This window comes from Mauremys reevesii, unplaced genomic scaffold, assembly GCF_016161935.1.
Source record: "Mauremys reevesii isolate NIE-2019 unplaced genomic scaffold, ASM1616193v1 Contig17, whole genome shotgun sequence".
Lineage (NCBI taxonomy): Eukaryota > Metazoa > Chordata > Testudines > Geoemydidae > Mauremys > Mauremys reevesii.
The window spans coordinates 625,248-648,441 of NW_024100793.1; the positions used below are offsets into that span (position 1 = coordinate 625,248).

A 23,194-nucleotide genomic window follows, 5' to 3' on the forward strand; every position below is an offset into this window, starting at 1 on the left:
AGACAATATTAAAGGCACAATTGTCAATACAAAGGAAAGATAGGAAGAATAGTAAGTTTTTTAATGACCTGAAAATCAAAAAGAAATCCTACTCAATGTGGAAACATGGACGAATTACTAAGGAGGAGTACAAAAGAATAGCATATACATGTAAGGATAAAATCAGAAAGGGTAAGGCACAAAATCAGTTATACATAGCAAAGGACAAATGTAATTGGAATTCTTTTTCCATATGGCTTACTGCAAAGAGTGTCATCGCTCTGAATGCTTTAAAGGCAACATAACTTCCAAAATCAAGAGTTGGCTCTACATATGGCCCTACATATGACACCACACTGTATTAAACACAATAAAAATTAATGTAGTTGATTTGTCTGGCAGGACATGGAAATTAAGTATAAATTTCAATTCATTGTAAAAGAATATAAAAATCAATATTTGTAATACAGTTCAATAAGGTTTCATCAGGCTTTTTGATCAACCAAATTAAAAAGCAAAGGAAACCAACCAACCACACTCAAGGGTCACTATGCATTCTCCAAGGCAGTTTCTTCTCTCTTTCTTTGTTTGGTGCTTTTATTTTATATAAATTCAACCAGGAGCAGATTTTCAGGTAAAACCAATACTGGAAAGTGTGGTAAACTGAGAGAGGGACCGAACCAAAATTCAAAATGATGTTGAGAGAATGAGAAATTCTACACTGGAGCAAATATAGCCACCTGTTGAACTGCTTACATGTATGGGCCCAGATATTGAAATGTATTTAGGTTCCTAAAAGCTACTGATTTCAGTGTGAGTTAGGAGCCTAAATACCTTTGAGACTCTTGTCCATGTAATTACAGTACATACCTGGTCAGCAGCAGATTGTGAGGTATGCTGCAGTCACACTGATGTCATAATAGTGCTTGCATAATCTGAATCTAATCCTGGCCATGACAGACTGAGAGGCCAGCTGCCTGACAGTACAGGAGCCCTTTAGAGAAAGGACTGTAGGAAGTGGTGAAAAAAGACTAAAACATGAATAATCTTGTGAGTGAACTGGAGGTAACAGAGAGAGGTAAGGGTCAGCATTGTATTTTCTAGATCCAGTCTATATTCACACACACATTCAGAAAGCCTAGGCATACAGATAGATAAGTTGTAATGTTCTCCATTTGTATGACCAGAACCTCAGCTGCTGTAAATCAGTGTTGCTCTGTTGTCTTCCTTGTAGCTGTGTTGATTTACACCAGTTGAGGACTTGGCCTACAGCCTTTGGACCTGGAAACTTTCCTGAGAATCTCAGTTTCTATTGAATGTTATGGGGGAGGTCTGACTAAGCAAAACTCTTAAAGCATGTGCTTAACTTTAGGTCTCTTTGTTGGCTTAGAGTTAAGCATGTGATTAGATGCTGAATCAGGGTGTAGGTGCCTTAATATGGATTTAGGAGCTTAAGTTTAGGCACCCGGTTTTGAAAATTTGGGCCATAAATAATTATTCTGTATGCTATCAAACCTCATCAATTGATAGTAAAGAGGGAAAGGAAGATTATTTTACATGGGGATCTACTTGAAAGGAGCAAATTTTCTTCATTATGATTCCCCTCAAACACACTGGGTCCTTCAGCACACAAACCTGATCATCAGGAGGAAGGAAGAGGATTTACATGATTCCCAGGTCTTCTTCTCCTCACAGTGTTTGGGCACCTGCAGAATCTTTACTGGATAGTGAATTAAAGAGGCCAGCACTAATTCTACTATTAATGGTAACCAGCCGAATCCTTTTATTGAATTTCAGGTGTTTATAATGAGGTTATTTCACTCCTGGCGCATATAGCTGACCAAGATAAGAACAGAATTGCCCTCAGGATTGCCTCTATAGCAAAGACCAAGCTGGTTAGTGTTGTGAGAGTTCTACTAGAGAAACTGCAACAGGGTGAGGTAGAGCAATTTCATGAAATTAAATCTGCTTTCCATGTGTCTACACCAAATTCTGCCTGACTTCCTGGGGAATGCTATTATTACAGATCAGGCTGATATAATGCTCTATAAAAAGAGCATTGTCCGTTTACACACAGTGGAGTACATGGGTTGTATATAGTAAAAGTACACTATAGGACCTTCAGTAATCTTTTCTAATAATACTTGACCCTTCTTTAGCATCTTCATCCAAAAATCTCAAAGCACTTACCTAATACTAATGAATTAAGACTCTCAGCACCCTTGTGAGAATGGTAAGCATGATCCCCATTTACAGATGATTTGTGTCACAGGGAATTAAGTTACTTGCTCAACACCACTTAGCAAGTTAGTAAAAGAATGTGAATAATACCCAAGTGAACTGACTCGCTGCTCTTATTCCTAGCCAACACTCATGTCATCATAAGAAAGGTTATTGAGATTATAGCACTGAAGGGACCTTATCTATATATTTTGGGGGGGGGATTCTGCAACAAAAAAATAAAAATGATGCGCACAGTATTTTAACATTTCTGCAAATATACAATATAATTGCACCAGTTCAAATTATTTATTTCAAAATCCCTGGCAGCAAGTATGTCTGTATCAATACAGACAACAAAAAGGATTGAGGAAATGTTTTTTGACAAATAGATTCCTTACTATGCATATTAATACAGAACTCTGAGTAACAATTCATTTCAACTCACTACAGAGCCATATTTCTTGCACCCCTCAGCTGCAGTGCAAAGGCTTGGTGGAGTCAGGGATAATGGAGGAGCTGAGGGAGAGGGAGGTAAATTGCTGGGAAGGAGCCTGGGCGTGAACTTGGAGGGTTGGGAAAGGTATGGAACAGTTTTTTTGGGAGGGGTGGGGAGGAATTGTTAGGGAGCTCCCCCCATGCAGACCCTGGCTGACTCCTAACCTCTCCCATTCAGTAAGGCATCTGCCCCTGTCTCCATGTGTTCCTGCACCCTCATGGGACCTTGCACCCCTTGTCCACATGTGTTCCTCCACCCTGACTCAGACCCCCACTCCCCCCATCGTGGCTCTGTGCCCTACCCAACCACCCCCTGTCCCTGTGTAGCTCTGCACCTCCTCCCCCATCACTATGTGGCTCTGAACCTCCCTCCCCCCTGTAACCCTCGGTCTCCACTCCCATTCAGCCCCTGCCCCAGTCTGTTCTCCCCCACTAGTCCTTATGAGCAGAACCCAACTGCTTGTCTTGGCCTCCTAGTACTTTAATTATTTGAATTACTTGATTAATTATGAATCTTTTGGTTTTAAAGAATAAAATTGTTGCCTAATCCAGAGCTGCTTGTATTACGTAGTGCTTATGTATTCATAAATTATCAGTGACAGTTTTCAATTAAACAAATCCTCCTGACATTTAAAAATGAATGGAAGGAGCTTCTCCCCAGTGGAGCTGTGTGTTCTGGTTGCAGTTTGCAGAAGCCTCCTTTTCAAGCAGCACCCCTGGAATGTTTAGCCAGTCGAGAGATCTGATTGGCTCTGAACATTCCAAAGGGCTTTATGACCTTGGCATGCAGGTTACCTAGATATAGAGACTCCCAGGAGACAGATTTGGTAAAGATCTATTGGATCATCCAGTCCATTTCCCTGCCAATGCAGAACCATTCCAAATGGCCATTTCCCACTGGTTTTCCGAAACTAATTTTAAAAGCCCCTAATGACTGAACTTCCACTATTTTCCTAGGAAGACTATGTCATAACCTTATAGACCTGTCTCACAGGTGAGGCATTTTTCCTGTTGTTAAAGTCTAAACTGTATGTCTTTTTTTAGTTTAATCCCATTACTCCTACTTTTACCTAAATGTATTATACTAAAAAATTCCTCTCCCTCCTTGATGTTTACATGCTTCACATAGTTGTCTGGTATTATCATGTCTCCCTCATAGTCATCCTTTGGCCGCATCTGCCGTAGACAGTTCTTTCAGTCTGTCTTCAGAAGTAGAGGTCTGCTCGGGCCCAGTTTTGAAGCCCAACCTGAACTGGCCCCAAGCCCACTCACCTCACCTTGAGAGGGTTGAATCATTTTCCATCTTGGTCCCAGCCCTTCCCCCCAAACCGGATATTGCCACTGCATCCTGCTCGTGGAGCTGGCTCAGCAGCAACAATGTGCAGCGATGGCTTCATCCTCTGACACTGCCCCCTGTTGTGCCGATCCCATGGGCTAAAGGAGGAGAGCCGAGCTGACCTGAGCCCAAGAGAGTCAGTTGTTTTCTCATCCAACCTGAGCCTGATGCCTGTAGTCAGGTCCCATAGGATTTGGGTCAGGTTGCAGGGCTCTATTCAGAAGTCAATTCTGCCACCCCCTGCATTCTTTTTTGCTCTCCCATGAATTACTTCCAGTTTGTTGATCTCTCTGGGAATGTGGTGCTAGAAAATGCAATAATCCAGATGCAGTCACACCTTAGATGAACAGAGAGGAACTGTCATCTTCCTGCTTTGTGCCATGATCCCTGTGTGGAAAAGACCCAACCCACATGGCTCTTTGTGGTAGCCGTCACCCCTTGCATATACACATTGACTTGGTTTTTCACTGTCACCCCCAGGGCACTTGTTGCTTCCCACTTTTCTCCCTCCCATTATGTCAGTTACTTCTACCTCCTTTCCAGATGTGCTAGTTTGCAGGTTTCTGAAAGGAATCTTGTTCTCTGCTCAAGTTTTTAATTTTTCTGTGTCCTCTTTATTTTTTTTCTGTCCCAGCTGTTACTAAACTCCCCCATATTTAGTATCATCTGTGAATTTCTACACTGATGGGCCTCATAAAAGACACCTTCAACTGTGCGACTATCAGTGTAGATCTAACTGCTGAGCTAATTTCCCCTAGCAGCTGTTGAGGACTTACTGCGGGAGTTGGGTATTTTGTAATTACACATTTACCAATTCTGTCTGGAGTGGCTAGAGCAAGGGCAAGGGGCTCCTTTTTATTGTTTCATTTCAATAAATGAAACTCGAGAAGGGGGCAGTGAAGGAGGCTTCTTCTGGCTTTTTTCTCTGCAGGAAGATTAAAATATGTCAATTGTTTGGCCGCTTCTGAAGTGCTGCTAATGTGGTGATTGTGGAGGGCATGGCATGTTTGACACCAGTTAAGCCAAGGGATTAGTTGTGTGAGCATGCTGGCTGAGGAGTCAGTGTGGCCTAGTGGATAGGACTCTGGATAATGACTCAGGAGACATGGATTCTCTTCCTGGCCACGGACCGGCTCTGTTCTGATAAGACTTGGGCTAATCATTTCATGTTTGGATTGGAAGCTCTTTAGGGCAGGGGCTTATTTGTCAAATTACTGTGTGGTCATCAAGAAAATTGTTTGTTCTCTTTTCTGGTTTGTCCCCAGCAAAACAGAGTAGCCATCTACTATATCCTGGAGGGGGTGTTACAGCAGGACACCGGGGGCCTAGAGATGAGGCTAGTGAACAAAATTATAAGCCTAGCCTCAGAGCAGATGAGAGAGACTCGGGTAAGTTAGTTCTCCTGAGCTACTAATCAAAGGATCCAAAGCTTTAACTAATTAAAACTCTTCTTTTGGGGGGGGGGGTAAACTATATACTGAAATGAAAATGTATTCTTCTGTTAGAGGCCCACACCTTCCTCCAGACCAAAGCCCAGGTCCTAGACAGCACTTGTGCACATGCATAAGATGGGAAAACTCACATGTGAAAGTTACACATGTGCTTAAGTGCTTTGCAGGATCAGAACCCGAGACACATGATCTCAGACACAGAGACAGGCCTGTGGTTTCTTAATGAGCACGTCTTTCCCAAAGTCTACTAGGGATTTCATTTTTGATACTGATGTTATGTGGGAGGCGCTCTGATACTATAGCGATAAGTGGCAGTATAAAGCCCTAAGACAGACAGAATCTGAGCTATCTCCAAAAGCAGCAGCATTGGATTTAGAATCTAGTTTGGCAGCAGGAAAACCCATGGAAAAATCCCTCTCTTGTTCCAAAGGAAGTCAGCCTCCTTTCGGGGGACAGTTTATTCCAGGAAGGCTCTCTGAATATCTTTGAAGCTGCCCAGTCTGTGTCTAACTACCTCCTCAGGGAAGGGCAGGGCAAAATATCACGTGACTCTGGTGATCAGTCATCCACCACAAGGAGCTACTAGTGAATAGTCTAACTAAGCAGCTTGCAAGCAACTCAAAGGCTGAAAATTGTTTAGCCAAACGACTCAATGGATATTTATGACTAATGACTGTATCTGCAGAAAGTTGGGCGAGTTCATTCGGAACTTATGCACAGAAATAAGAACTTGACTCATATAAACAACTCTGGCTAGTGCAACCGGCTTCAGTTACTTCAGTCTTTCTCTTTTTGTGGTCTTTTTTTTCTTAGGAAGCAACAAATGAGGTAAAAGTGGCAGCTAGCAACACGTTAGTGACTCTGGCAAGCTGCTATTTTGATGATGTCATGTATGAGCTGCACTGTCACCTGAAACCACCGAAGCTGCCTGAAGAGTTTATTTTAGTTACACTGGGCAACCTGTCATCAGCCTATGGTATGGTAACTTCCATCTTTTGTTTCAAAGTTATCATCTTTCATTTAAGGACAGGGGATTACTCTCTCTACCTAAAAATGTTGCAGCTAAACTGAGCTCTGCTTGAGTGTGTGCGTGCGTGCGTGTGTGGAGAGACACAGGATTAACTGCTATTGCTAGTTCTGGCTTCCAGATCATGAGCTATGCAGACAGCGGTGCAAGCTCTAACTTCTGCCCCTGACTGAAGTTCCTTAAGGATGGGAATGAGTGGAAGATCAGGTCCAGTGGAGCTCTTCTCCACCCCACTTCCCATCCCGCCCCAATGCTCTCTCCCCTTACCCAGGTCCAGTGGAGCTCTTCTCCACCCCACTTCCCATCCCGCCCCAATGCTCTCTCCCCTTACCCTGGGAGTGAGTTAGGCATCGGGCAGAGCTGTGCACTGGTGCGGGATTCCTCTCTTCAGGGAGAATCCCCCACTGGCTTTCAATGGCTCCTTTAAAGCCAGTCTGCTCTGCTTACACAGCACAAACTGGCCTAGGAGCCCATAGCATCCTGCCCCACAATGTTTCCAAGTGTGTTCTAAGAAGGCGGGGAGCAGCCAATTATCTGTCTTCCTTCTCTTCTGGCCTTTCTCTGCAGCACTTGACTGTATCCCTTTTGTGGAAATGACCCTGAGCACCATGTTCTCCATGCTGGAGTTAGTCAATGACAGCAGGATGAGACAAGCATTTTGCGGTGGTAAGTGCCAGAACTTACGGCAGTGCCCCAAATGGATACTTAGGGGGTTTTGGTACAGATTGGAGTGACTGACCAAGTTTGCAAACACACCCTGAACTGTGCTCCCTGCCCTGGATTGCACCAGGTGCTGCGTTTCTTGGCTCCCGCGGCACTCAGTGAAGTTGAGAGTGCTCCTCACTTTGCAGGAGGAGCTGAGCATTTGTAAGTTCAAGCCCTTTATGACTCATGGATATAATTTAAAATAAACAGACACAAAGGCTGAAGCTGTCCATCTGCCAGCAGTCTCCTGGGGGAGGAGGTGAAGGGAGCAGATTTCAATACTGTACATTTAAAAATCCCATTTCCCACTCCTTCACCCATTCTCTCCTCTTAGTTTCTTTATCATCATTTCCTTTCACACTCTTTCTCTGTAATCTCTTCCTCTCTACTTCTCTCTTCCTTTGCTTTTCAGGTGATGCTCAGTAAGGGGTTAATCCTGTGCCTTTGAGGTAAATGGGAATTTTGCCATCGACTTCATAGACAACAGGATTGGGCCCTAATTCTTCTTAGCAAGGACACTAGATTCACCTACTTTTAGGGCAAAGTGCTCCCCACTACCTTCAAATCCCAGTAAAGCCAATGGCAGTTAGGGGCACCGAACATCTTTCAGACAAACTGTAACTCAGGTTAAATCATACAGTGTTAGAGTTAAATAAACAATAACTGCAGAGGGCACGAGTCGTTCAGAGGAGAGCTTGCTGAAATATTTTGATTTTTAATTATATTTTCCATAATTTTTTCCTCAAATTTGAGGAAAAACAAACGTGAAAAATGTCAATGACAAGTTTGATCAGGAAGTGTGCATCCAGTGTTTCTGAGTATCTAAAGAGGTGGCTGAATTTTTTTTGATTTTTGAAAAATATAAATGATTTTTAAACTTTGCAATTTAGAAAGAAAAAAACACTATCAGTAAAGATTTGTAATTTAATTTAAACTGCTTTTTCAAGCAGCTCTAATTAAGAGGTAACAAGGAAGGGAGAAAAATTGTCTTCAGATGCTGGTAATTGAAAAAGATTGAGAGATCTGCAAATTAAAAGCCTTTTGAGAAACAAGACATGGAATGGGGGGAAGAGAAATAGCTCAAAACTGATGCTGGATTTCAGCGTCTAGTCCTGAACTAAGCAGTAGCTGCCACGGAATTGTAGTAAACTTTAGGCCTGGGTGTCTTCACCGATAAAGCAACTTCTCCTCCTTACTAATGTGTCCTTTTCACATTGCCTGTCTTCTCTCCGTCCATGCAGTTCTGGAACAATGGTCAAGGGCAGTACGTCTCTTTTTGGCTAGCTGGGAAAAGTACCCATTCCCCAAAGTGGGCGAATTGCGGCTCTGCAATCATTTTCTTCCCGTCTACTCTCATGTGACCAGCAACTGGCTGACCTGTGAGGAGCTGGAGGTGAGAATTGCTGGTTCTCTAAAACTTTAGCAGAAATTGTAATGTTAAATTCTATGAGTCTGACACTCATTGTGATGATGGCATTTAATGGTAGGTCCTTTTGGATGGAACAGAGTGTCATGTAAAATATCTAAAACCCTAACATTTATAATGTCACCACATCATGGAAATTCTGTCTGTACGCAGTGTACATGGATTCTAGTTTTATGCACCTAACGTTCAGATAAACACGGGATAGTGGCCTAAATTAATTCCTCCATTCAGCCCCAGTGGAGTTCCAGCAGGGATGAGTTGGCCTAGAATGCATACTAATCTGGGGAATATTTTACCTGGTATAGCTGTGAGGTGCATTAGGATATAATCCTGAAACCAACCCGGCGAGTCCTGGTTCTTTACCAGGAAATATTGAGATAGACACAATCTTACAGTGGAACAAGGGAAGGTGCAGTCATTGGAAGTAGAAAAGGTGTGCCCATTGAATGATATTGAATGAATTCGTAGGAACATAAATTCTGTGTCTCATCTATGCAGCTCAAGCAGGCTGTCATCAAAGCCCTTGGTCCCATGATGAGTCTCCTGCTACACAAAGAGGAGTATCAAGGTCAGATATTTGAACAGATGTCATGGCTTCTTGAGCAATATAAGGAGAGCACTGATGTTTTTCACGTCACCAAGGTGAGGTACCACTCCTTAAGGTAACTGTCTATGTGTCTGCATGTATGAACTGCACGAGGAATTTGCTGCCAGTGGGGTTTCCTGGTTTAGACAGTGACTTGTTAGAAAATAAATATCCACACGAGTTCTGGGTTTATACACATGGTGACCCAGGCAACAAGATTTGTAGGTAAATGCCTCTTATGAAAAGCATCCTCTGTTTCCTGGGGAGGATGATAAGGAGATAAAAAATAAAACACCTGCCCCCCTCCCCAACAAGATCCTCCCTCCTTCTGATTTCCCAGTACATCCTGTCAACTCTGCGTCTCTCTTTTAGTTCACAAGCTCCTCAGAGCAGGGGCTGCCATATGTTGTCTCTGGTCAGTACCAAGCCAATTGTCAATGGTTGAAAATTAATACTAAGGAGGCTTGAGAGTCATTGCTTTGGATTATGGAACTAGATGAATCTAAAAGCATTGCCTGTCTATTTCATCTCCCGTTCTATGCAGTGCTGTTGTAGCCATGTTGGTTCCAAGATATTAGAGCGCCAAGGTGGGTGAGATAATCTAATTAAAGATATTGTCTCACTCCCCTTGTCTCTCTATTTCATCTGCCCTGAGTACCACATGAGCAAGAAGTAAGGGGCCATATTCTGTCTTCAGTGGGGCTACAGAGTTGTAAATGAACTCACGAGACAGCTGTAACTTCTTGGTAGTGATATTTACTCACCATCTCTGTTGGTTGAAGCTTTCTGGTACAGAGTATGTGGTCACTTTTGGGGTTGAAATACCCATGATTTGGAGGGAACCAACGCATCATGGACTTGTTTGATAGCATCAGGGCACTACAGAACTGCTTCAATATAGTAAAATCTGTAGATGGCATCAGAGACATTGTGGAAGCTTGAAGCAGCAAAGGAGAAAAGTGTTTAGATGCAGGAAGGAATTCGATTTTCACCTTTTTTATCAATAACCTGGCAGAGGACATAAAATCTTCCCTGCTAAATTTGGCAGATGAGATAAAAATTGGGAAGTGGTAAAAAATGGAGAGGACAGATTCAGAGAGATCTAGATCACTTGGTAAACTGGGAGCAAACAAAGATGCATTTAAATATGGCTGAATGTAAATGTGAGCATCTAGGCCCAAAGAATTTAGGCCATACATATCTGATGGGGGATGCTGTCTGGGAAGCAGTGACTCTGAAAAGATTATGGGGATCATGATGAATAATCAGCTGAACGAACTCATGCTGTGGCAAAAAAGCTGAAAAGCATAAAAAGGGGAATCTCGAGGAGGAGTACAGTGGTTATTTTACCTCTAAATCTGGCACTTGTGTGACTTCCATTGGAATACGGTGTCCAGTTCTCGTGCCCACAACTCAAAAAGGGTGTTGATAAATTGGAGAGGAGATTGAGAGAAGAGCCCCCGTGATTAAAGGATTAGAAAACATGCCTTACAGTGGTAGAATCAAGGAACTCAATCTATTTAGTTTAACAAACAGAAAGTAAAAGGGTGCATGACTGGGTTTACCTACCCCACATTGGTTCAACATGGGTTAATTATACTTTATGGGTTAAGGAGGCCATGGCCCCTCATCTCTGCTGGGCATGCTTCAGCTGGAACCAGGATATAAAAGAGAGCCACTCAGCTCAGTCTGGTTGCCGAAGAGAGCAGAGGTGCATTCAGGAGCGGCGCCAGGGTTTTTGGCGCCCTAGGCGCAGGGCCAGCTCTACCCATTTTGCCGCCGGTCCCGTGGCTCCGGTGGACCTGCCACAGGTGTGCCTGTGGATGCTCCACCGGAGCCATGGGACCAGCGGACCCTCCCCAGGCACACCTGTGGGAGGTCCACCAGAGCCGCCTGCCGCCCTCCCGGCAAAATGCCGCCCCCCTCAAATCCTGGCGCCCTAGGCGACTGCCTAGCTCGCCTAAATGGAAGCGCCGGCCCTGGGTGCATTGCAGTCTCTGCAGAGAGACTGCCAGTGCTCCAGAATTCAGAGGCCAGCCAGACTGCGGCTGCAACTGACCCCCAGCCGCCCAATGCCAGAGATGGAGAGACCACAGAATCCCTGAGTGTGAAGTAGCCTAGGTAGAATAAGCACTGATCCAGTTGAGGCCCTGGGCTTTGACTTGGCATGTTTTGGAAGGATTCCCACTGATTTGGTGGCAGATACCACTGCAGCAAGACACGGCCCTGGGCTGGGACCTGTGAAATATGTAGGACCCAATGCAGAAGGGCTGGCCACTAGGCAACACTTCCCTGCAGCAAAAGGAGGTTCTAATGACTCTGGCTACTCGGCCGCACTGCCATACCTAGAAGGGGAGCCCTACAGACTCAGGCTGTTTGGCCGTGGACCCTCACTGAAGGGCTGCTGCGCTGATCCCAACCATTAGGCTATGCTGCCGTAGGAGTCAGGACTGCTGCAGTGACTAGGCAGCTGGGCCGCCCGAGATCTACTTCATTTCCTCCACAACCTGGTACCACTCTGACGGGGTGGACCTATCCTGTGACAGGGTGACTTCATGACAGTCTATAATATCCTACATGAGGTCCTCATGTTTTATAACGGACTCTTCAGTCTAGCAGAGAAAGGTGTAACTTGATCCAATGGCTAGAAACTGAAGCAAGACACATTCAGACTGGAAATGCGGTGTCCATTTTTAATGGTGAGATAATTAACCATTAGAACCATTTACCAAGGGCCGAGGCAGATTCTCCCTCACTGACAGTTTTTATATCGAGAATAGATTGGGTATTTACATCTAACAGAGTTATCTAGGTTCCTCAACCCTCTGATGAGTCATTGAAAATTCTGAAAACACCATTTTTCAGTGAAATGTTCTTGTACAAGGAAGCACATCTCTTTGTTTTCAATAGATTGGGATGTTTTTCTAAAAGCTCAGCTCTGGGAATTATTCTGGGCAAGGTCTGTGGCCTGTGTTATACCGGAGGTCAGACTAGATGATGGCAATAATTCCGGCCTTGGAATCTACGAATCCCCTGAATCTGCTTCAGTCACTACATATTGCTCCTGTGTGTGCCACCATCTGACTTTCATCCTCTCTTGCAGAGTCTGAGCCAGCTCTTGGAGGTCTCGGGTGAATATAAGATCCCTCTCCCTAAGAGGAAGTTTCAAGCCATCTGCAGTGCTCTGCACAACCAGGTGAGGGGTGGTTTGCTTGGATCCCTTGAGCTTAGGCACAGCAGATCTGCTGTGCAGATTAACAATCCAAATCTATGGAATGATAGTGCAGAGCCTGGGGACCGCCTCATGCCTTACTGATTTCTGCAGGGTCAAGAGCAAGCAGGTAGTGGTCTCATTTTCTTAGCTAATATCCAGATCAGTTTGTAAAGCAATTTCACCATAAGCCGATTATCGGGGGAGTCAGAGTTGCACAGTAAACACTGTGGCTGTGTCTTGATTCAATGAGCTCTGCTGCTCAAAACACTTCAGCTTCTCTCATCTAATGTATTGGGCATTGTGTTTGATTCTTGCTGTGCATTCAGTACCATCCACCTGGGGTTCAGACCTCTAGTTGGACAAGTAGGAAGTGGAAGCTTAGAAATTAATTGAACATTTTCTTTTCAATTGCTTCTGATTAGTTTTTCTTTGACCATTTCCCTTCTTCCCACAGCTCTGTTCTCAAGCTAAGCCGCTCAGCATGGAAAATCACACAGAGCTGGTCTATTGTATAGTTCAGCTAGGTAAGGAAAGAGAGACTGAGTTACACAGTAGTTTCCTTGTAACTTCCTTACCTTTGTAAGGTCTGGTAAGAATAAGAGTTCTGTTGTCAGTGAGGACGTGATTTCTTGCCTTGCAGCCCGTTCTTCTCCTGATGATCTGATAGCCTTTCTGCACTCGCAGCTGGAGATTGAGAATGAGGCTGTTTGTGTGGCATCTCTGAATCTGCTCAGAGCTATTGTTAGTGCTGACTGTAAGTAACACAGGAGCAACTGTGCCAGCTGCCCTCTTGGCCGACATGCTGAGGGTTGAGTTGGGGACGTCCAGGGCAGGGCCGGCTTCAGGAAGTGCAGGGCCTGATTTGTGGGGCTTGTACTCACCGGGCGGTGCCCTGAGACTTCGGCTGCACTTCAGCGGCGGGTCCCTCACTCGCTCCGAGTCTTCGGTGTAACTTCAGCAGCGGGTCCTTCACGTGCTGCCGAAGACCCGGAGCGAGTGAAGGATTCACCGCCAAAGTGCCGCCGAACACCCAAAGCGAGTGAAGGACCTGCCGTCAAAGTGCCGCCGAAGACCCAGAGCACCACCGAGTGAGTAAAAATTAAAAAGGCCACTGAGCGCGGGGTCCTGTTATGTGCGAGGCCCTCTCAGGCACGGAGAATCGGCCTAAAGCCAGCCCTGATCCAGAGCTAAAAGCATGAGCTACTATAGATTGAGTTAAAGAACCAAGGCTTTGTAGGCACAGCAGAGCTGTAACAGACTCATCGCCTCTGCAAATGGGGCACAGAATCTCTATAACACACAGTCACCAGTGGTCTGGATATCCACTAAAGGATCAAATGCTGCCCTAAGTTACCCCCCTATGGCCACATAGAAATCAACAGGTTCAACTAAGTGCTGAATGTAGCCCAAGATATTTTTCAACTTCAGATACAGAAGTTGCCTTGGGGCTAATGCACATTAACAATAATCAAAAATAAAATAATACCCCTGACTCGATAATCGTCAGTATTAGACACTATAGACTAGACTCTGAGTTCTGTTATACTGTGTTAAACACAGATTGACCTCAATCTAATTCTTTTATACTATTTCCATCATGGCAGTATGATGGCACTATTTATAGAAATGGAATTACTTTAGATTTACACTACTGTAACTGAGGCCAGAGTCTGGTCCTATGTTTTCCCCATTGATTCTGTGTATGAGAGAAGCTTGGGACTATTCTTAAATAGGGCCTTTTGAAATCCAGGATTCATTCCAATGTGGAAAGTGAGTGTGTGGAACAAAGAAGTACTGTACATCTCTCCTTATCTTTCAGTGCCGAGACAAGACTGAAAAAGTTTCTGATTGTGAAGGCAGTGAAATCTACTTTCAGTGATCAGAATGCTACGGTAAGATTGTGTGTGGAGCAGTGAAATATTTCAATTTTTTTCAATGATATGGGATGAATGGACATCTGGGTGGAGCTTTCATTCAGATCCAGAGGAGAGGCTGCAGACTAGAGAAGGCATGTCATTCTCCTGACTGTGTTAAATGGATCCATGTTTATAAGCCAAGGAGATCAAATCAAAAGCATAAGGACTCTCATATCGTATCTCCTATTTCAGGCAGAAGGGATAACAATAACTCATGTGTGTCATCTCTACCCTTGCAGGTAAGGAAGGCAGTTCTTCATTTCATCAGGACGCTGCTCAGCTCAGAAAGTGTGGAGAACTGTGCAGCATGGGATATGGTAGCACATGTTTTCAGGGAGTTCAGTGTGTCCATCAGCAAACTGGTAAGGAGAGTTCTTAACACTTAGGACTCGGTCCTACCATTCTTGCATGCTGACTGCTCCTTGCCTTCAGTGGGAGTTTTGACTTAAGGACAGCTGGACTGAATGATTAGAGCCAGAATCTGATCAGTTATATTAGTGTAAAGTCAAGGTAACTCCACTGACTTTAGTGGCGTTACTCTGGATTTATACTAGTGTAACAGATCAGACTCTCACACTGGGTATTTACATCTAACAGAGTTATCTAGGTTCCTCAACCCTCTGATGAGTCATTGAAAATTCTGAAAACACCATTTTTCAGTGAAATGTTCTTGTACAAGGAAGCACATCTCTTTGTTTTCAATAGACTCTCCAGAGAACATAATGACGCCCAATTCTGTGGCTGTTGAAGCAAACATAAACTATCAGCAAAACACCGAGGTTATGCAGGCTGCATCACAGACTGTCAAGAGCCTGGGAAAGCTTGCTGCATATTTCCCTCACTACATGCTCTAATCTACATGTACTAGATTTAAAATATCTTCAATCCGTATTTCTGTCCATGGACACAGCCAGGGGCTCCAGACACTTTGTGCTCCATGAGTGGATCCATGATCTGTATTAACATAAACAGTCCAACTTTACAGTAAGTTGTTGAAGATCTTAGCTCTGCCTGGCCTCTTTTCTACAAAGTTGGAGCTTGTGGCAATACTCTCCAAGGGCCCCTCTCTCTCTCTCACACACACACCCACCCACCCCTTAAGGAAGGCTGCTTTTTCTTCTCGAGCCAGTTTTGCTCTCCTTTACATTGAAATCAGTAGAGTCAATCAATATTTAGTCCGGTGTAAGTAAGAGCAGAATTAGGCCAGTTGATAGAATCACACTCACTACATACGAAATGACCAAGCTGGTTGGGGCATCAGAAAAAACAGAGTGGATCCCCCATATTGATTTCCACAGGGCGGAGTCTGAATGTTTTTCCTCAGAGATAAAAAGATGAAACAGTTTTTTCAAATTTAAAGAAAATTAACCCTGTTGAAACTCTTTTGTGTTCAGTGAATCATTCCCTTCACTTTAGGGTTTTCCTAAGCCTGGGATCTGACCCACCAGTTAGGTGTTTCCATTATTCTCTTCCCTTCCAGTGCAATATAAAAGCAGGCGTAGGTCAATGTTCAAGATGGCTTTGTAAGAGAAGGACACTGATTCTCTAGCCAGTGTCTTGCTACTAGCTAATAAGTTCTATAGAGCTGTCTCACAGCAGGGTACCACACTTCTCACCCAGGCTATTCCGGAAGAAAACACTATCCAAACCCTGTGCACTGACATCCTGCAATGTCTGGACACCTCAGTCACTGGAATGACCCAAGTAAGTGACCTGTTGCTACTGCTTCTTGAAATAGGGACGTTCTTCCTTACCTTCCTTGTACCTCCCCACAAGGAAGCTTTTTGCACAGTCAGCATAATGGAGGAACAGCATGTCAAATTCATGTCAGGGATGTGACCCCTTCATCACGGAGTAAGTGGTTCACATTAGAGAAAAGATTGAAAGCAACTGAACTGGAAGGAATCATGTTGCAGAGATCTTCTCTTCATTCTTTCCACTGTCTGAGTGCAACTGCCCCTTAGGTCCCCCATGAATACTTGTGACATTTAGATTTGGTGATCCTGGATTTGAACAGATGCTGGGGCTGGGACTGTGCCTTATACAGGTCTGTAAAGTTCTGGGTGAGTTGATGGTGCCATCTAAATAGCTCCATAATGCTCTAATGCAGGGAAAGAGGATTCATCTCTGGGTGAGAGCCAAATTGCTCACCAAACAAGGCAGAGTATTTAAAAGACAGAGTGAGGGGGCCCCGGACAGGTGGAGTGAGATGATGGGGAGAGAGAGATGAGGTGATAGGTAAGGGACGGGTCAGTGATGAATAAAAGGAGAAGCTACATGAGAGGGAGGGATTCCGACAGCAGGATACTGGAGGTGGGGGAATGGAAATAGCTGCGTACTGAACAGTCTTGCTCTTCTCTGCAGGTGTTATGGCCAAGGCTTCTGGAATATGTGGTGCCAGCTCAGTACACTGGTACTTTGAAGCCTCTCTGCAGATGCCTTAGGGAGCTGGCTGAGAAAAAGCAGCAGGAAGGAGAAGAAGCTGCTTGCCTCGACTACGGTGGATCAGGTTTATAACAGAAACTCTTTCATTTATTCTCCCCAGGCACACTATGCAATGAACAGGTTCAGTCTGCTCCAGTTTTCTCCTCTGCAATGAGAAGGCTAAAATGAGGGATGGTCTTGTGATTACAACATGGCCATGGGAGGGAGCTAGGAAATGTGGGTTCCTGTTCCCAGCTTGCCACAAAAATTCTGACATGACCTTGGGGAAATCACCTGATCTTTCTCTCAGCTTCCCCACTTGTGAAATGAAGGAGTAATTAATGCCAACCTCATAGAGGTGCTGTGAGGCGGAATTCATTCATGTCTGTAAAGCATTTTGAGAAGCTCAGACTGAAAGCACTATGGAAATGCAAATTATGATCAGCTGCATTCAACATTGGTGGACACGTTGGAAATGGCTAGGTGAATAACATAAGCAGGACTTTCTGAAAGTCTGACAGAATTCATGATATTCTCTTTCTTTCCCTAGTGAATTTCCCTACACCCCAGGGGCTGCTGGCACGACTCCTGGTGAGTAGACCATGAGACTAGGTTTTCTGCAGAATGTGAAGTGGGACAGTTAACTATAAAAATGGGTTTTCTAGCTAGATGCTTGTAGACAGGCTGAGGAATGTGTATGATTGGATCTCTCTGCTCTGCCCTCTCCTGAGACACATTGTTCTGCATCCTCGTACTAGCTAGAATGCTTTCTTCTTCAGGAAGGCACTGCAGTAACAATGACTCTATTGTATGGTCTCCACAATGAGAGAGTCTGAACTATTCCCTCCTTCGGGAACAAACTGGTATTGTGCTGACCAAACTGAGCCTGTTCTTTCTCTCTCACTGACAGGTAGTAGCCTCATCCCCTTATGCAGGAGAAGGACACGGATGTGCTGCCTTGCAGTTATTACAAGCCCTGCACCAAAATATCCATGCAGCAGTGGGTGAGATGTGGGTAGTAAAGATCCCATCTCTGCTGCAGTACATTGAAGGTAAAGTGCTAGTTAGGAGGAGTGCGGTCCATGGAGCATAGAAGGAAGCCAGAAAATGCAGCTTCAGATCGACACATGTTGTGCCATTCCTGTTGCAGTATGTGGGAACAGTGGGGTGAAATTGGGCTTCTAGGCCCTCACTTTTCCTTCATCTGGATAACTGTGAACCACTGGGGTAAATCTAGAGTTAAACCACTGAAGCCAATTCAATCCGGGCAGAATCAGGCCAGGAAGGTTTCAGCTGAATGGAAATTTTACAGCAGTTCCCACACCTTTGCTAGGTTAATGTTTGGGAAGGTGAATTATGCGTGAAGCTGGAGGTTAGTGAAATATTTTGGGGTTCCATATATAGTCTGATTTTGCAAACTGAAGGTTTCTGAAAATTAAACCCCATGTTTACTTTCAAGGGTGATTCAATTAAAAAACCCAGAGTTTTTCTTTCTGTAAGGAAACCTGAGCCATAAAAGCTAGGTTGGCCAAGTGAGTGCCCATGTAGACTCTAGGTATTGTGGGCCTAATAATGTCTTTCAGCAATTTTACGGTGGTATGAATCTATTGACCTCCTCAGTCAGTGTAGGCTGCGTCTACACTATGGGGTTATGCCAGCAGAGCGCCAATGACGTGGCTGTGCCATTGTAGTCTCTGTGAAGTATGACAGACCCTATGTGGAGCACAAACCGGATATGTTTCTGGTGAAGGTCGCACCCCACAATGTTCAAGTGGGTTTGATAGTCAAAAAAAGATTTTAAAAATGAGCTGTATCTTCCCTAGTGGTTGTTGCTGTACAGATTCCCCAGTACTGCCTTGTGCCAACATTAAAGAAGGGTAGGTTAGAGCTGGACATTCAAAAACAGGGCCAGATTCTCAGCTGATGTAAATCAGTATCATTCCATTGACTTCAGTGAAGCTCCACCGATTTACATCAAGTTAGGATCAAGTCCAGAATCTCTTATTATGCAGGAAAAGTTTGTATTCCCATTAAACCCAGTCTTCTGATGTGTTGAACAGTTTTCTGAGATGCTCAGTACCCTCAGCTCCCATTAAAGTCAAAAGGAATTGGGAGTGCTCAGCATCTCACTCCTGGTGGGTTGACTGACCCTGAATAAAAATGCCAGCAGGGTACATAACATGATACTTTCTGTTGGTCCAGCAAAGTATGTTGGCGTAGGTCCCATTTAGCCTTGAAAGCACAGGTATGTTACAGTTTGGCAGAGCAGGGGTTTTCGAAGGACTGATTGCAAAGGAGATTCCTGGGACGACAACTCTTGCTAACTGAGCTGACATTATTGTTTTGCCTCCTGCTTCATAGGAAACACGGAGAATTCCCTGGACCATGCGCGGTGGGAGCACATGCTGCTTCAGGTACAAGATGGCTTTCAGCTGTATTGTCACAGCCCTCCCTCCCCCCTCCAAATGTATCAGCTGGGGAAAATATTAATGATAAACTATTCATTATAAGCAGAGCTGGTCAAACCATTTCATTTTGCTCAGTGAAAACTGGCCTTTTATTTTCATGGGACATTATCAATTTTTGTTTTTACACAAAACAAAACAACCCAACCAGCCCGAAAATGTTCCGTTTTTGTAAAGTGAAGTTGATTTAGGGTATTTTTTTTCATTTGCTATCCTGTTTGTCTCCTTCCCCCTGCTCCCCCTCCCCCCGCCCTGGCTTTTTCAGTCACAAAGTGGAAGAGGGGAGGAAAGGCCTGGGGACGAGGGATAAAGGGAAGGAAAGGGGAAAACAAAGAACTGAATAATGGTCATTTTGATTTTGAAAAGCAAAATATTTTTGTTTCTTTCACTTTTCATGTGTGTGTTGAAAAATCAAGAAAACAAAAAAATCCCACTTGTTTTGTGAAATGGACTTACCATTGTTCAACCTGCTCTAGTTATAAATAACTCTGTGTTACCACTGGGAACAACACAAAACGTAACCAGAAAACCAGCATGCTCATGGTGCTAATGCACCACTGGGGGACATCGAAAGGATTCTTTTTGCCACTCAAAAGAAAATTTGCTATGAGAAACCCCAAAAGGAAGAGACAAGACAGGGTTTGGTGACTGTATCTCAGGGAGAAGCCTTTCTGCTCAGAAAGAGCTCTTTGCAGCCTCGTGTAAATCCAGACAAGGAACATTTTGATGGCGAGTGCTGAAAATGAAAGGAATGGACCTAGTGAGAAATACGCCCCAGAAGGTTTGCAGTTCCATTTGGGGTTGGATTACACTCTAGAGTTCCCCATTGCAGATCCAGCCTCCTTTCAAATTCTTTCAGCTAAAAAATCAAATAAGATTGGGTTTTCTTGTGAGGTTTCTGAGATTTCCTGGCTGCTGTTCAAAATTTGGGCCTGAAACAGCAAATGCTGAGTTACTAACCTCTGGCCGACTTCAATGGGAGTTGAGGGTCTGACTCCTGGTCCTTTGGGTGCCCACTGAGTTAAGCCACAGAATTGGGGAGGGATAGCTCAGTGGTTTAAGCATTGACCTACTAAACCCAGGGTTGTGAGTTCAATCCTTGAGGGAGGCCACTTAGGGATTTGGGGCAAAAATTGGTCCTGCTAGTGAAGGCAGGGGGCTGGACTCAATGACCTTTCAAGGTCCCTTCCAGTTCTAGGAGATTGGTATATCTCCAATTATTACCTATTTATTACCTTTTATTCCCAGGATTCCCTGGATCTGATCTCTATATAATCAAAGGGTGTCATGTAAAGCCTTTACTGGATACCTGTGCCACATGGCTCATCATATTCATTGCACAGTGACTGGATGGATAATATATAAGGTGTTATGGTTCCATACTGAAATTGATGCTTTTAAGGTCTATGAGTTAGGGGGCTGGTCACCAGAAAGTGATAAACAAGTTTCTTTCAGGCAGGAGACGCTTATCTGCCTGTGAGTAATTATTCACAGGTTTCAGAGTAGCAGCCGTGTTAGTCTGTATCCGCAAAAAAAACAGGAGTACTTGTGGCACCTTAAAGATTAACAAATTTATTGTAGCATGAGCTTTCGTGAGCTAAAGCTCACTTCTTCGGATGCATAGAATGGAACACACAGACAGGAGATATTTATACATACAGAGAACATGAAAAGGTGGAAGTACGCATACCAACAGGCAGAGTCTAATCAATTGAGATGAGCTATCGTTAGCAGGAGGAAAAAAAACTTTTTGAAGTGATAATTAAGATGGCCCATAGAAGGTGTGAGGAGAACTTAACATAGGGAAATAGAATCAATTGGTGTAATGACCCAACCATTCCCAGTCTTTAATAATAGAGGAAAATTCTAATCAAGTGATTGTGAAGTCTCCAGAGGAGATTTGATACAAGAAAAACAAGCAAACAGTAGGGGGTACCCTGTTTTCAAATGAAGACAATGGATGCGTGGAACTATATCTGGAGGTCCAGAGGTACCCGGCACCAGGAATCCTTCACCTATTGGACGAACTGCCAGCTGGCTTGTCTTATGAATGGAGGATCACCTTTTGGTCTGGGTGTTTCATGCGGGGAGAGAGATTTGGGGGAGCTATCCTTTGTGAGACAGGGGAATGTTTGGTTATCTAAGTTCAAGCTCTAGAAGTGTTTTAGGATTTTATTTTTACATAACCATTTGTTTACATTTATTTTACTTGCTGCTTCTCAACTCTCTGATCTTTGTCACTTGAACGCTGCTTGTTTTCACTATAAATGTATCTAAGTGTGTTAAATGGAGCGGTGACGCTGAGGTGAAACTGGTAAGGTGGTGTGTAGCAAACTTATGAATTCTGTGAGTGTCCAGTGGAACAGGGGCTGGATGTTGTGGGACCACAGAGAGGGCTCACGGTTGGACTGTACCAATTGCTTATCTGGAGGAGGATAGTGGAACCTGAATGGGGTGAGAAGAGGGTGCTTGTATTTCCTGTGGCTGGTAGAGCACAGAGAAGTCTTCCTCATGCTAAGGGCAGGTGGTAGTGAGGTACCTCACAACCCTGGGGACCCTTGGGAGGTGGCATAAAGGGTTCATAGCACTTGAGAGAAAGTTCCTGGTCCTTCGTAGTCCAGGGCCCTTTGTTCAAAGTTTACTAGGCCCATCCTCCATCCACTATAAAATCACTCCTCAATGGTCAGATTTCTTGGCTCCATCTCATTCTCCAATTCACTGTTCATCTGGGTTTGGGGACTGAGAGGAATCATCAGACAAAGGTTAAAGAACAACAGCAGAGGAAGTCTGGGTTGTCGATGTTTATAGTTCTCAATAGGGAAGTAACCTTCCCATGACACCTGAATATTGGAAAGTTTACAAGAGAGAACAAGGAAGAAAAAAACACCAAACAAATAAACAAACCCCACAACAACCCCCAAATTCTTGCAATTAACCATCTGCTATAACTCTTCTTTTACACTCAGTTCCTAAGAACATCTCTGGCGATGATAGACGACAGTGCCTGGAGCAGCCAGATAAGCCTTGAGTTGAACCAGCAGATGGCCAGCTATACCAGCCCCTCCCATGAGAAGGTTTGTTCTCTGTTAAGGCTTAGTTTCTAGTTAATTTCCCTTGAAATTCTGATTGGGGGGCTGCATAAGGCTTCTCTCAAGGCTTCATTACCTTATATTTTATTCTGCATATAAAATTTGTTTTTACTTGTTCCCTGCTCTCTTGCCCCCCTGCCCTTCCAATATTTGCTTGGACAGGCTGCTTGTCTGTGCTGCATTGTTGGTTCTCTGGCTGGGCTAGATGATGGGATGTTTCTGCAGTATGGGTGCTTGGACTTGGCTATCTTGTTCTTTCCTGAGTGTTGCTGAGCTGGGTCTGTACTGACTGGCACGTTCTGTTACTCGTCTGTCAGAGCCGGCTCTTTCTTTCAGAGTTTCCTGTATAAGGCGCTAGGAACGTCCTTAGCAGTTTGTCAGGACCTGGTCCACGTTAAATCGCAGCTTCATAAATTTTTGACAGCAACAGATTATATGGAAGCCCCTGAGAGACAGGTGAGGACTCTGTCCTTCTCTCCACTTTACCAAGTAATCCCTGAATGCTCCCTGTGGGGCTCAGCGCTGAGCTGGCCTGGGACAGATGCCATTTCGCTTCATATCCTCTTCATTGCTGTTCCACTCAGCCCCCGCTGCCCATGGGTCTGACGCCTGACTGGCGCTTTATACCGCTTCAGCTGAAAGGAAGGGACTCGTGGGTTAGATCCTAACCAGTATTTTTCTTGGGTGACAGGGAGTCATTTCCATCTTCACATTCTCTGCTGAGAGCCACTTGGACCTCACCCTGAACGCACTTCAGGAGTTTGGGGCTGCAATGAACAAGGTTACGATTCCTGGGTTCATCAGCCGCCTGAAGGTAAAGGAGCCAGGGGCTTCTCTCCAACTTCCTCTCCCTCTAAA

General features: G+C 44.4%; 1 protein-coding gene and 2 long non-coding RNA genes across 8 annotated transcripts; all 3 read left to right on the top strand.

The window, feature by feature from the left end:
• The first annotated feature begins 921 nt into the window (after window positions 1–921).
• Window positions 922–13,256, top strand: LOC120393246 (maestro heat-like repeat-containing protein family member 2A). 5 transcript variants are annotated; one of them, XM_039517806.1, is made up of 10 exons: window positions 922–1,057; window positions 1,777–1,919; window positions 5,299–5,421; window positions 6,298–6,460; window positions 7,079–7,177; window positions 8,458–8,609; window positions 9,141–9,284; window positions 12,332–12,424; window positions 12,897–12,966; window positions 13,083–13,256. In XM_039517806.1, the coding sequence occupies exons 1-10, from the start codon at window positions 1,018–1,020 to the stop codon at window positions 13,202–13,204; spliced, it is 1,149 nt and encodes a 382-aa protein (XP_039373740.1). In that variant the 5' UTR covers window positions 922–1,017; the 3' UTR covers window positions 13,205–13,256. The 5 variants fall into 5 exon arrangements, with proteins under 5 accessions (XP_039373740.1, XP_039373741.1, XP_039373742.1 ...); XM_039517807.1 differs by having other exon boundaries at window positions 1,777–1,874; XM_039517808.1 differs by lacking the exon at window positions 7,079–7,177.
• A 1,020-nt stretch (window positions 13,257–14,276) lies between these two features.
• LOC120393254 lies at window positions 14,277–16,037 on the top strand. 2 transcript variants are annotated; one of them, XR_005591972.1, is made up of 3 exons: window positions 14,277–14,334; window positions 14,598–14,720; window positions 15,979–16,037. It is a non-coding gene; the product is annotated as an uncharacterized LOC120393254 (long non-coding RNA). The 2 variants fall into 2 exon arrangements; XR_005591971.1 differs by lacking the exon at window positions 15,979–16,037 and adding an exon at window positions 15,064–15,634.
• Window positions 16,038–16,700: 663 nt separating this feature from the next.
• On the top strand, window positions 16,701–22,261 carry LOC120393249. The gene is made up of 5 exons (XR_005591966.1): window positions 16,701–16,867; window positions 17,333–17,373; window positions 17,693–17,834; window positions 19,144–19,196; window positions 22,214–22,261. It is a non-coding gene; the product is annotated as an uncharacterized LOC120393249 (long non-coding RNA).
• Window positions 22,262–23,194: the final 933 nt, after the last annotated feature.

What these genes read in the sequence shown, in the direction of transcription:
- LOC120393246 (XM_039517806.1), top strand. Translation starts at nt 1,018, where the DNA reads ATGAATAATCTTGTGAGTGAACTGGAGGTAACAGAGAGAG. An exon ending in ATGTTTTTCACGTCACCAAG is followed by an intron (nt 9,285 to 12,331) that starts GTGAGGTACCAC and finishes CCTCTCTTGCAG; the next exon opens with AGTCTGAGCCAGCTCTTGGA. An exon ending in CTATTGTATAGTTCAGCTAG is followed by an intron (nt 12,967 to 13,082) that starts GTAAGGAAAGAG and finishes CTTGCCTTGCAG; the next exon opens with CCCGTTCTTCTCCTGATGAT.